Here is a 13,929-nt window from a genome sequence, read left to right as displayed (position 1 = left end):
AGGGAGGATTTCCCTCTCTCTACTTACAGGGGAAAGGAAGAGCTTTTAATTTGAAATCAAGCCCTGTGTTGTTAACATTTTGATTTGACTTTAAAGCTGCTACAATCAATATTTTTATTAAAATATGTGAAAAAGGTCACCTGCCTGAGAATTATCACCCGATGCTAGCTCAGCTCCCCTCAGCTCCACACAGCAATTTAGCATCTTTCAGCTCATTGTTTTGGTTTTATGAGCTGCATCTTTACTGTTTGGGTTCCCTCACAGTGACAGACAGCTGCTTTTGTAGGTTACCTGCCCAGCACCGGACGGCATGCAGGATTAGGACCGACCAAGTCGACATGAAGGAACAATTAGCAGCTAAAGAGCCATTTTCTCGGTAGTTGGTGGAGACTAAAACTGAGCTAAAAGTAGAATCACTTCAGGAAACACGACTCATAATTAATGCTAACGTTACACCGTGTCACAAGTTCACCATGCCAGTGTTGTGTTGACAGCTTGCGATCATCATTTAATGCAGGTATAAGGTTTGAATCTGAACATATTTTGACAAATGCTCTTAAATACGAATAAATATATAAGAAAAAACACGTATGTGTAAGTATTTAATACTGACTTTCGATACTTTACGGGTTGCAATACTCAGTATGACAGATGATCGTATGTATTTTTAGTCAAGAAGTAAATAAAGAAGTTCAATGTCCAGCACTAGGCCTGAAATATAAAACCCTTGCTGTTTCACATTTCAGTCTGATTCAAGCCGACCATTTTCACTTGAGTCTGTGATCTGATATGAAAACCTTTAATAACATTTTGCTTAGCAACGGGCTTTTTCCACTTGCGCTCAGCTGTGTGTTATCCTTGGAAAAATACTGCGTCTAGACAGTAATACAGTGAGCGCTTAATGAAAATCTCCCTAATACATAATATGCTCAGCGGGACGAAACGACACAAAGTTAAATATGTTATTGAAAATACATAATCTGTTAGATTGTTTTTCCTGAAGGATGGCCACTGTGTGAATTCAGGACCTTCTGCTGGGTAATGTATAAATTCATTGTTATAGGTGACAATGCTTTGCTGTAAATCACGTGACCGCGTCTCACAGTAGTCCAGGAGAAGCACCCCACCATGATCCCTTGTTAAATGGGACTCTGAGTCGTGTTTAATGTTTCAATCCCATCCAGAAAAGTGTCCAAAGTGTCTGTTGGATTAAGTGCCTGATGGACTGAGGATAGAACAGTCATTGTTCAACAAATAGTCATTCTCCAAAGCTTATTTGGCCCGTGCACTTCCCACGCTTGCCAAAAGATTTCTTGATAAAGTTGCCAGGGAAATGAACATTCATGCAGAGACACAGTGAGCCAGAGAGAGCTGCTGCTGCAGGAGGAGGAAGAAGAAGAAGAAGAAGTGACTGGTGTAAATTTGTGCTTAAAGTTGTGATGAACGGTCTGATTGTCAGAGTCATGTAGAGCCCACACAGGGAGCAGAGCTCATTTACATAATAGCGTGATTAAACGGTGGGGATGGTGAGTGCTCCACAGAAAATGACACGACTTCCATACTTGAAAAAAAAATAAATGTTTCTATAAATACAGACTGGAAAGGCAAAAACATCTTGAACCCCAGAAACCCAATCAGCTGGACTGTGTGGTAAAATAATAGTATTTGTACTGTGTAAAATAAGAATTCAAAAGCTGAAGCAGTGATTCCAGTAGTCTGCTCATACCTCACATCTGTCCCGTCGCACTGATTCCTGCCCGATCAAACTGGACATCAGGTCTGTCGACATGTCACCAGACCAGTGCTGCCGAGTCCAGATCTTCTTTTAAAGGAATAGTTTGACCCGGAGTGACTCCACCACCTGTTTGTCTGTTGCATAGCTCAATTTCAGACAACAAACGGCGCATTTGTTCTGTTGCAGCATTTAACTGATTTTAAAACACTGAAATTAAATTGTCCATTCATAGAAAACAAACAGATCAGAAAATATGACCTGGTTATTTTCAGCTCCATGGACTCAGTGTAGTCCCACAATAAAGGCTTAGTCCTGCTCTAAGAAACTGAACTTTGGTTTCCATAAAAACTTTGAACAGTCTTTTGAGCGACATGAATGTGAGTGAGCTCGACGTCCACAGACACAAACACACCAAAGGAACTTGGACGAATTAGACGAGCAGTTGGACTGTAGCACAGAGAAGAGCTGAAGAACAGTTTAACAAGCTGGTTGTAAACGCTGCATGCATCTGCACGCACGCACTCACACACACACACACACACACACACACACACACACACACACACACACACACACACACACACACACTCACACACACACACACACACACACACACACACACACACACACACACACACACACACACACACACACACACACACACACACACACACACAGGACAGGTCTTCAAAATCAAGTGTGTCACACAGACACAAGAAGAGAGAGAGAGAGTGACAGTGTGTGTGTGTGTGTGTGTGTGTGTGTGTGTGTGTGTGTGTGTGTCTTGTAGAGCCTGAGTGTAAATCTGTGGATGGCGTGGTTTTAACAAGTGTCCTAACGATCCAAACAACCCCTGCTGAAATTTACAGTCCTTGCCAGGAGGGGAGGCAGGGGGTCAATGACCTCACACAGACACCCACACACACACACACACACACACACACCCACCCACCCACACACACACACACACACACACTCGTTTTCTTTTTCTAAAAATGACATACATTTTTGCTTTCTTCTATGGTTAAGAGCTTACTGACCACACACACCCAGGCTTCCCCTCTGTAACACACACATATACACACACACACACACACACACACACACACACACACACACACAGCTATCCTTTAATTTCTATCTTTCTCTCTTTTCATCTTCTTTTATTGCCTCCCTTTCATAATCCGCCTCTGCTCATACAGACATAACATTCACTTAAGTGCAGACTCCACGTAGGCCTGCTCTGTGACACACACACACACACACACATGCAATGGCAAAACTGAATGTGTTGAATTTATATGTCTGCCACTACACAGACAACGTCAGAGCTGAGGAGCCAAATATTTCATCCGAGCTCCGCGGGGGCATCGGTGTGGGGGGGTGGGGGTGGGGGTGTGCGGTCAGTAAATATAGAGGGGAGAAGAATAACACACACACACACACACACACACACACACACACACACACGTACACACACTCGTACACACACACGTACACACACCGTCTCTGCTCTTTGTCATCAGTCTCTCTCACATCGGTCAAACTTGGCGTCTCAAACGTTTCTTTTCTTCAGGACATTTGGAAACGCCACCAGCCTTTGGAGAAATAAACAACGCCTCGCTCTGAAACAACATTTTGGTGGACTTAATGGAAACAAGGAATTACACTTCACACACTCGCACACACACACACACACTCGCACACAAACCACAGTGTCTCCTTACCTCACACAGGAATAAATACAGTCCAGAGAATGAGTTGAAGAGTTATTCCAGAGAGCCTGTTACTTCTAAAGGGGCTTTTTAAAAAGTATAAAATGATGTGTTTGCAAGGCTCTCTGGGAAATCTCTATCTGAACCACAATTCTTTTTTAAATATATATTTATTTATTTATATTAAGATAAGTTTGTACCATCACTTAAATGGCTTATCAAGCACGTGAAGTTGTTTTTAATTAATAAACGCTTATTTTCTGTACCAGGAAACAATTTTTACTCCTGGTAAAAACATACCTACGGTGGCCCACAGGGGTCAGTGGCCACATCCACACATTAATCTAAAGCAGCTCAACAAAAACAACTGAACACTTTAGTAATATGATTAATGGAGCAGTCCAAATTGTCGCTTCATTACCTTTCAATTTATATTTACATGCCTGCTCTAAACTTTCAAGGGCATTTTTGTCCTCGGCACCTACTAATTTCTGACCCTGACACACAAACATTAATCTGCATGCACCCCCCATGCAGCCACACACACACACGCACACGCACACGCACACACACACACACACACACACACACACACACACACACACACACAGAAAACACAGAAAACACAGAAAACACAGAAACACAGACCTAAGTGACAACTTTGCAGCTCAGTGCTGTGGCGGCTGAGGGGAAATCGAGCCATCTGCCAGTAAACGACCGTCATTTTATCCCTACTGCTCGTCCATCTGTGGACGTGGGGAAGTCTGCTGGAGGCCAGGGGGCCGCGGGGGAGACGGCAGAGACAGGACGCAGGCCGGAGATGACCACCAGGCGCTGATGGCCGCTGTATGTTCACAGCTTTCTTTATCACCTCATCATGAGGACAAATGCAAGAGTTTCTCTATTGGCGGATAAATGAGGATAATGTAGAACCTGAGGGTTAAAAGTCAGGAAGGTAAGTAACCGTCAGGGATGTGTTCTGTGTTCTGATAACCTCCTCTTTCTGCCTTCCTTTAAAAATGAAATATTTCAGGTATTTCAAAAATCAGTCCACAGATTATCAGAGGCAGTAAATCATCAGCTCAACATGAGAAAGCAATATATTGTGACCTTTAGCTGCAGGGCAGTCAGTGTTAGACGTTCAGTCTGTATCCATCCGTCAAGTTACCTGAAGACATGACGGTATAAAAGTTTCCAGTTGTTCCGAATCTTTGCATTGCCGTTTACTTCCACCGCTTGTCCAGAGTATTTCTACTCGCATGTGAAACATGGGATGTTTGTAGAGAAGAGAAGCTCCTAGCGGGATTCAACCTTTGACCTCTGAGGTGGTGATGTCATGTGCTGAATCATTAGCCCAAATGAAGAGGGGATGCAAACCTCCCACAAACCACAAGACTCTGTATGTTAGTGAAAGCTCCGAGCACAGTGACGTCATTCACTTCTCTCCTCTGACTAAAGGACAAACTGAACATATAACTGCACTTTCATGCCAAGAAATACAAAAAAACGAGAGTATTTTTTCTCAGATTTGTATTCTTGTCAGGATCAAACAAACCTCTGAAACCACATTTAGACCATAATGAGAGTGTTTTCTTCTATTTAAAACAGATAGAAGTGTCTGCTTTACTAACAACATGTGGAGACGCAGGTTTTCCAGGCTGTGGTCATTAAAGTCCGACGACACTGACTGAGAAGTAAATCTAACCTCCAGTTCAAATGAGATTTTCAGCATCACACTCCAACCATCCTGGATGGAAACGTGGCTGCACATGTTGCATGTTCTCACCTGATCGTCATCCACTTCACATCAGATGAATCATCGCCACCCCCCGAACATGACAAACATCAGCACCTTGAAACAATATCCTCTTCAGAGCGGCTGTATTTGTGCACATCTGCGTAACGTGAAGGTACATGGAGATCGCAGCCTGAACATCAGCCACCTGGGGGGGTTTAGAAAAAACCAACAAAAAAAAAAAACCACCCTCTGCTTTTTGGAGGATGCCAAGCATGATGGGCTGCGATGGCTCCCAGCAGGGAAGGCAATCAGGCGCAAAGAATCACAACATGCCTGTTGTATCAGTGGGGTTTTACATGAGAGAGGGCAGGGGGGGCAGAGAGACCAGAACTGGGGGATTTTCTTGGCTACGGAGAGTCGGCAGGACACAGGCGGGATCGTCCCGATGCAGAGCTGTTGCACAAACCCAAAACTGTGACATACAAGGTCTACGTCTTACTGTGCCACGAGCTTTCCAAGTACAAATTTGGAACATGGACAATTTTCGATTTCACATCTCAAGTCACATCAAGTTCTCAGGAAGTTAAGTCTAAAGTAAGTGAAGTTTCAAGTCCTCGTTTTTCTCTTTTTAAGTCTGTGTGTCAAGTCTTGAGTCTACAACTGTGGTCGGACCTCAGCTATATGGACACACACGCGCACACACACACACACACACACACACACACACACACACACACACACACACACACACACACACACACACACACAAACACACACACACACACCCACACACACAGGGCATCTCAGCTTGCATAAGACAGCTGGGTCGTCTCCAGAACGTGCCCAGCTCCTCGTCTTTCTTAATGCACTGTAGCGTGTAAAGTGTGTCAAAGACTCATTTTAAACAACTCACATTAAAAGAAAAAAGAAAAAGGGAGGGAGGGAGGAGGAAAAGAAAACAACACTTGGCTAACGCCTCAGAAAAAGATTACTCTGCTGTGTTAGTTTTTTTTTTTTTTTTGCACAATATGGACAGATTAAAGCAAACACAGTCGACGTTTACTTTGGATTGATCTTTGGGTATTTCTGTGCCTCGAGAACAAAGAGGGAAAATCGCGCTAAGCTCAGCGAACCAAGAGGAGTCCAATTAAATCCTCGTAAAAAAAAAAAAAAAGACTCCACCACTTTCTCATAAACAATAAATGTTCCTTTTGAAATGCCCCTATTTGAAGGGATGAACGCACAGGAAGCCGCTTCTAAGCAGATGTCATATTAGTATGGAAAATGAAGCAAGGAGCGACGGAGGAGGAGAAGTGAACGTGGATGATGAGCTGAAAACATCGTCTCTCGAGCATCTTCACGAGCGCCTGGTTCAGAACTGAGTGTGAACCTGAGGAGGTTTTATTTCCCTGAGCTGGTGTTTTGTTGTTTTGCTGCTGCTTCAAGTTTTGTTTTGTTCCGACCGACGAACGTTCAACTCACACTGATGTCGGAAAGAGTTGGAACCGTCAATATTTGGCATTTTTGCTTGATAAGTGACAAATCACTGACTAATCAATTCATCAACTAACGACTTCACCGCTAAAGAACCAATTAGGATCCTGCGCTCAATCAGCTGTTTGATCCGTCCTGTTTCTCCATGTGTTGTATTTTTTTTATGGACTTTGAAGGAAAAGCCTTTCATTGCTCAAAAACCCACGATGCGTTCAAGGACATTTTCTACTCAGATTTCTGTTAGAAAAGGTTTAAACAGCTGTGCCGTTGTTCTCTAATCAATAAAAGCTTAATCTCTGTAACAGGGAGCTGAAACATACCTACGGTGGCCCACAGGGGTCAGTGGTCACATCCACACATTAGCCTAAAGCAGCTCAACCAGAACAACTAAACACATTAGTAATATGACCAATGAGAAAGTTCAAATTGTCGCTTAGTTACCTTTCAATTTATATTCACGTGTAAATACATTCACTTTGAAAGAAAACCCTTTCATTGCTCAAAATCTATGATGCCTTCAAGGACATTTTCTACTCTGAATGTCCTACAGAGTGTGTAAGACACAGGTAGCTGATCAAACATTTCTAAACTGTATCTTCTCTGTGTGTGCTGTGTTGTTTCAGCAGGATGTGATGCAGCCCACGTATGCGAGGGGCTCGGCGCCGCGTCCTACCTGTGGGCTGAGCGGTGGGCAGCCGGGCCGGAGCGACGCAGAGAGGCAGGAGGAAGGAAATCCAGAGTGAGCACCACAGAGCCGTCATCCCTCTGGACGACGAGCTGAGACACAGAGCAGCGAGGCCCGACTCAGACAACATCCTCCGTTCGCATGCTGTCCGGCAGAACGGCGGCCTCTGACGCCGCAAGAAACTATCCAAAGACTCCCCGCCGCTGACCTGAAAAACAAAACAAATACAAAAAACATGAGGAGGGAATCGATCAGAGCGATAGAGAAAGAGAGAGAGAGAGAAGTCTGGATGTTATTCTGGCTGTGGGAGAACGTGCAATCAGAAAAGAAGAAGTAAGAACACAGCAAGAAAGAAGCGCCTTGGGGTCTGCACAAATGCTGCCATATTCTGACCTGACATTCCTCACAGATTTCAAGGATTAGGGTGGAAATCCCTCTTCGCAGTTTTTCTCAGAAACTTTCTCAGAGCACCTGATCGTTAAGATGGCTGGAGAGGAGCTCTGATATTGGAACGGCACATAAAACCGTCTGTGCCGTACCCCCGGCCTGGAAGACAAGTTCATTAACCAATCACTTAACTCTGCAGCAGCCGGATTATCTGAGCGGAGAGAGAAATCACAACACCTCAGACGGCCTCGTCGCTCCTTCCACAGGACTCTCTTTCTGCTTGAGAAACCCTTCTGCATGGTTTAGCAAGCGATTGACACGGATTCACTAATCCTGCTGCAGGATGAGGAATGCCGAAATCTACAGTATCAGTTGCCCAACGTGCCCGGAGGCTCGCAGGAGGGGGGGGGGGGGGGGTGGGCAGGAGGGAGGGAGGAGGGTGGCGGCCACGGCGAGCGACGGCGGAGCGCTCTGCTCTCTGTTTGCTTAAGCAGGGAGAAGCTGGAATGCACCGAGGTTCGAAGAGAAAGCTCTGAGAGAGGTGCCCAGAAAAGCAAAGCACAACTCCCCCCCCCTTTCTCTCTCCTCCACACACACACACAACACACACACACATTACCACTAGCTTAAACTTTAGCGGCTCTGTCCAGCTTCAGAATAGCTTTGTCTGTGAGACGTCCACCCCGACAATAACACACACACACACACACACACACACATTTGAGAGTGGGCTTTGCTTGCGCACACAGAGGTGTATTGTACGAACACACAGTCCACAGAAAGGTTGTGTTGTCTTAAGTCTTAACAGTACTGTTTTTCTTTCCCTCTGAGGACCTGTGACCCACTCCTTGCTCAGCACAAAGTGGAGCCCGGCGGCTCAGCGAGGCTCTGTTTGCACATTATCGCACAAAACACCAACTGGGAAAACTTCACAGGACTCACATGAATAGATAAAGCAGCACAGAAACACACACACACACACACACACACTGTCCTAATCTAAACACTGCCACCACACCTTTCATGCTTCAACATATACCGCAGCCTTTAATGTCTTCGCTGTGCTCTCCGGAGAGCTCTTCTTCATCTCCTCCTCCTCCTCCTCTCTCAGCCCATCCTCACCTTCTTACAACACAGGACGCCTACACGCTGCTGCAGTTTGTTTATACAGCACGATAAGGCCTTCGCTCTCCGGGGCGCGGAGGTAGCTGATTGCACTTCCCTCTGATTTGAAAACTTTTGTTTTCTCTGGCAGGCGTGCACACACACACACGCACACACACCTACACACACACACACACACACACACACACACACACGTATATAAAGAAAATCTCAGCTTTTTATGGGCACTTCACTTTGAGAGCTGACAAAGCTGCAGAGTTGGTTCATGTCATGGTGCTGCAGATGTGTTTAGACAGGCAGCATGACAGCCTCTTGAGCCATGTGTGAACACATTGGAAAACAGCACAGGCTTTCGCATTGACTAATTTGGTGACAGGTATTAGTTTAAACAACCTCATGTGCAAAGTGAATCCTTGAGTTTGAGGAGCAGCCGTGCATTGCAGCATGATTGACAGCGTGAAACTGAAACTAACTGCAGTCAGTGTGAGAGCAGACGGTAACGTACGGTAACCTCACAGCAAAGTGGACGCTGAGAATGAACTCTTCACACCAACTAAAAACACTTTGATTTCAGTTAACAACCTCCAGAGGAAGAAGAAGAAGAAGAAGAAGAAGAAGAGGAGGAGGCGGTATGGATCCCAAAGACCCAGCGTGGAGTTCAAAGCCTCCAAAGTGTTTTCATGCTAATATTTTCTTAAAGCATCAAAAGGGAAACACAGCCACCGCTGTGAATAATGCATGAATATTAATCATGCAGAACTATCTCCACATTGTAATAGCTCGGAGGCAGAGAAGTGCTTTAACCGGGGTTCAAATCCCTGTCATCCCTCTCCCTCTCTGTGAGGATCAATGCGAGGCGGTCACATGCTCGTCACACCTCTCCGGAGTATCAGTAATCTTTAATAATTAAGCCAGAGAATCAACAGCCGAGGCCAGATCGACATTTTGGGAAAAGGGGATTAGAGGGTTTTTTTTTGGGGGGGGGGTACAAGTGCAAACAGCAGCCGGGCAGAAACACAAGAGGGTAGTCTTCCATATCATCTACACTTTTTCTTCTTTTCCTTTCAGCTTTTGTTCTTGTATCTCTGCGGCTCTCCCTCATGTCGCCTCACCACACTCCTCTGCTGCCGTTATCACTCCTCCACCACCCTCTCCTCTCTCCACAGCACACACTCCAACAGCACCCTCAGGTGAGAAGAGATATTGATCAGCTGAGAGGCAGAGAGACAGAGGCAGAGAGAGAGAGAGAGCTGCGCACTTTAAAGCTGTCAGAGGTGCAGCGTGACTCCAGGTGTGAACGCGCCGCCGGCTGTGCACTCGGCTCACCTCCGGCTGACACTCAGGACGGACGGTGGAAGACGTGTTGTCGTGTGTCTTATGATGCACGTGTCCGCACATTTGTCCTCAGCATCAGACAGAGGACAGAGAAGGACACTTGGGGAATATATGAGAAACCACTGAATAATCTGATGATTCAAACACCAAGTGCTTCAGACATACATAACTGTCTTTGAGACTGTATCAGCAAACATCACGGGAAATGTAAGTGTTATAAAGCTTAACAAGGTTTATATAAACTCAAGTAATGGGAAACATAAAATACCATTAAGTACTATAAAGTCACTATAAGGTCATTTTATTTTGAATGTTACAGGCTCAGTAAAGAATCAAATACACTCAGACTAAAGCTCAATAAAGTTGATAACTGAGAATCAGAGACATATTCTGTCCTACGGCAAAACCACCACAGAGGCCAGGTAAGGTCACTGCTGCACGACATAAGGATTTTCTCACTGGAGCATAACAGTGACTGAATGTTTGTGCGCGACAGAGATCAGCTTTTCTTCTCAAATTAGACAAGTTGGAGCCAATTAATGCACCGTCCTCCTCTGTCTGAAAGAGGGGAGGAGGAAAAAAAGGCACAAAACCTCCACGCAGAGCGATGGTCTCAGGCCAATTTCGGTAATGAAAAGAGGCAATCAGAGTCTCATTTGGAACCGAAATGTGTCTGAGGCTCGCCTCTGATTGAAAACGCTGCAAACTGGCATGCGTTATTTCTCGGGTCAATAGATACAATTAATTTGCAGCATTAGGCCAACTATTATCACCCGCACGCTTGTTTTATGGCTCCGAAATTTAATAGGCTAATGCAATACAACTCCCAAATCTCATTTCAGCACCCCCCTCTCTCTTGTAGGATGCTATAATCCGGTAATTTTCTCCGGTGATGACTTGTCATGGTGCAAGTCAAAGCTGGAGCTGAGTGGCCAAAATCACCATCTGAATCCCATTGAAGCGCATGTGTTTGAAGAGGGGCTGACTGATCTGCTGCTGAGGGGAGAGAACCGCACAGTTCGTTCATTCAAAGAGAGGAGGGGGGGAAATCTGCTGCTTTCTGGAGAAACTTCAGAGATGATCAGAGGCATTAGGGAGTGCGGCTCTGTGAAAGAGGCTGATGTGTAATTCATGTTTGTGCTGCGAACCAAAGAAGACGTCACTGTTGCAGTGAGGAGAAAAGGCGTGTTCGTCCTAACGAGAGTAGGATGGCGAATAAAGTCAATATTTTACTTTTTGACAGTGAAATTAAACGTGGAAACGTTTGATTGGTGATCAGTGGAAACCAAACTCATCTCAGACGCATCTAATGGGCATCTCCAGCGCACAGTGACGGACTGATGGACGTGCGTAATTTCATTATTCAAAAACCCTTCGTTTTTTATTTTTATTTTATTTTTAAATTGTGCCTCTGACTTTCACGTTTTCACTAATTCCAGGAATTTTCTTGAAATCAAAGTGTCAATATTTTAAAACTGGACAGAATGAGGAGAGTCACGTTGATCAGAATGACTTTTGATTTTGATCAAATTCTTTATATCGAGATGATTTTCATTGAAAAGAAGAAAATATTCTCAACCAGCGTCCAGTTCCAGTAGAAATCATATATAGCCTACTTTCCAATCCAAATATGTGTCATTATTTTTCGCAGCGTGCGTAATTTCATCCACAGAAACAAACCTGCGACACACACACACAACGCAACCAGCATTTATGAACTATAACATAAATCCCCTGCGCTCTCTCTCAACACCAGTGATAAAAAAAATAAAAAATAAAAAAAAAAATACGCACAGATTGCGCCCTTTCCGTATTTCCCTGACACAGACAGAGACGCGCCGATTACGCACAGACCAGGGACCCGGCAGACGAAGCGTCCCCTCTGCACCACCTGTGCGACGGCACGGCCGTGGGGCTGGTCCCTGCAGCTCCACGCTTCACACACACCGTACACACTCTGGAGTGCAACACGGCTGCTTAACGCTGAGAGACTGGGAAGCTCAACCTGTCCGACGCACATCTACAAGGAAGTGAAGCTATTCCTCCATGACCCAGAAGCTCACAATAAGAAGCTGTAATAATAATAATAATAATTATAATAATTATAATAATTATAATAATACTTACCCAAAGTATTCCGTTTTGACAGCAAATTTCAGCGTTTCAGATTTCAGATGTCACCAAGCTTTCAGAAGAAGAAAAACAGCTTTTATTCTCCAGTAAACTTCATAAAAACCACAAAACTACTCTTATATCCCTCGGTCCTCGTGCTTCGGGGAGCAGTTTTGGCGACAGTGGGAAAGAAAAAAAGTCAGAAATCCCTCTCACGACTTGACAGCGAGAGTCCTCGGCTCGGGCACCGCCGCTGCGAAAGCCAACTTCTTCACTAAATCCCGTTTTCCACTGCGCGCTGCTGCCCAAAGTGTCCAAACGTCCAGAACGCGTTCATCCTGCTGTGCGCGGGGCCGTGTGCGGACGAGGCGGACGGGACGCAGGGGACGTGGCTCCTCGCTCCTCTCCGGCGCGGATGCCAGGCAGTCGGTGTGTTTCGTCGCCTCGGGTCAACCAACTCGGACTGGTGGCTTTCCTCCGCTGGCTGCCTGTGAAGTAGGAGCTGTGCGCGGTGAAGCCGCCAAACCAGCCCAGCTAGGAGACAACAGGAGTTCCGGGTTGGAGTTTCAAAATAAAAGCATGGGCTTTTTTTGATGAACTGCATGGTGACGCAATGTTTTTCTGACTCGAGTGCCAAATATGCTTGAAGTGGAATCTGTGCTAAACAAATGTGATATTACCTACACACTGAGGTGCTTTTACATCACATCAAGGAAGAAGACAGACGAAATAAGTCCAGCAGCTTAGTCAAAGATTTCTCATAACAGCTAAGTCAGTTTTATTTTGAGACATAGTCAGTTAGAACAAATCCAAACGATCAGCTTTAACATCTGAGTTATCTTATATGTTAAGCTAGCTTATATGTTTCATTTTATTTCATTTTGTTGAAATAAATTGATTCATTACTGTGTCTAAAGATTTCTTATTTTTTGTTGGCCCAACAAGGTATTTTAAATATTTTTAATTGAGTTATAATGAACTCTAAGTTAAACCATAAATATTAGGCCAATTATAAAAATAGACCAAATAAGAAACATGACAAAGGTGATGAGAAAGTAAATAGATACATATAGGCTACTGAGGTAAGCACGTTAAATACAATTACTGGTAAACAGATGGATCACAATTGAGTCATTCAAAGAACCACATTCCTCAGACTAAGCTTTTATTTTGAAGGCTCAACCGTCACGTGTGTTTTGGTGTGTGTGTGTGTGTTTCGCGGACTTGACGCGCTCTCTTCTCCTCTCCTCTCTCCTCTCCTCTCCAGTCCCGCCGTGGTCCAGGATGCCTCCTGGCCGCCTCTGCCTCCGCCGGGCTGCGCGCCGCCGGGACAAACAGCAGCAGCGGGGGGAGGGCGATCAGATTTCGAACGCGCCGCCCCTCTGGGCCCGCTGGAGGCAGCAAGCGACGGATGGTCCAAGCGCCTCCCATTCGCTCCTTTTACTTCGTTCAGAAAAACTCAATCAAGCGAGACGCTGTTGCAGAATCCAGAGCTGCTGCTGTATGAGCCTCACACCCAGTGGTTTGCCAATGCGGGGTTTGGGGACCACAAGGGGACCGGAGGAGGGGTTCTAGGTGGTCTTTTGCTATTATGTCACTCTGA

General features: G+C 45.2%; 1 protein-coding gene across 6 annotated transcripts in view; it reads right to left on the bottom strand.

Moving 5' to 3' along the window:
- The window catches only part of fgfr3 (fibroblast growth factor receptor 3), an 81,756-nt gene extending 68,924 nt beyond the window's left edge, over positions 1-12,832 (bottom strand). For 3 of the 6 annotated variants that reach the window (XM_056393076.1, XM_056393078.1, XM_056393081.1), the window contains exons 1-2: positions 12,342-12,830; positions 7,356-7,575 (exon numbers count right to left, since the gene is read on the bottom strand). In XM_056393076.1, coding sequence (XP_056249051.1) covers positions 7,356-7,497 — 142 coding nt within the window. In that variant the 5' untranslated portion in view covers positions 7,498-7,575; positions 12,342-12,830. Of the gene's footprint in view, positions 1-7,355; positions 7,576-12,341 lie in introns of all 6 variants that reach the window. The other 3 variants (XM_056393077.1, XM_056393079.1, XM_056393082.1) reach the window with 2 other exon arrangements.
- Between the last annotated feature and the right edge of the window lie 1,097 nt (positions 12,833-13,929).

The sequence above is a fragment of the Seriola aureovittata genome, chromosome 13, assembly GCF_021018895.1.
Source record: "Seriola aureovittata isolate HTS-2021-v1 ecotype China chromosome 13, ASM2101889v1, whole genome shotgun sequence".
Lineage (NCBI taxonomy): Eukaryota > Metazoa > Chordata > Actinopteri > Carangiformes > Carangidae > Seriola > Seriola aureovittata.
Note: the sequence above shows the minus strand (reverse complement) of the source record. Positions and strands in the feature narration are given on the sequence as shown.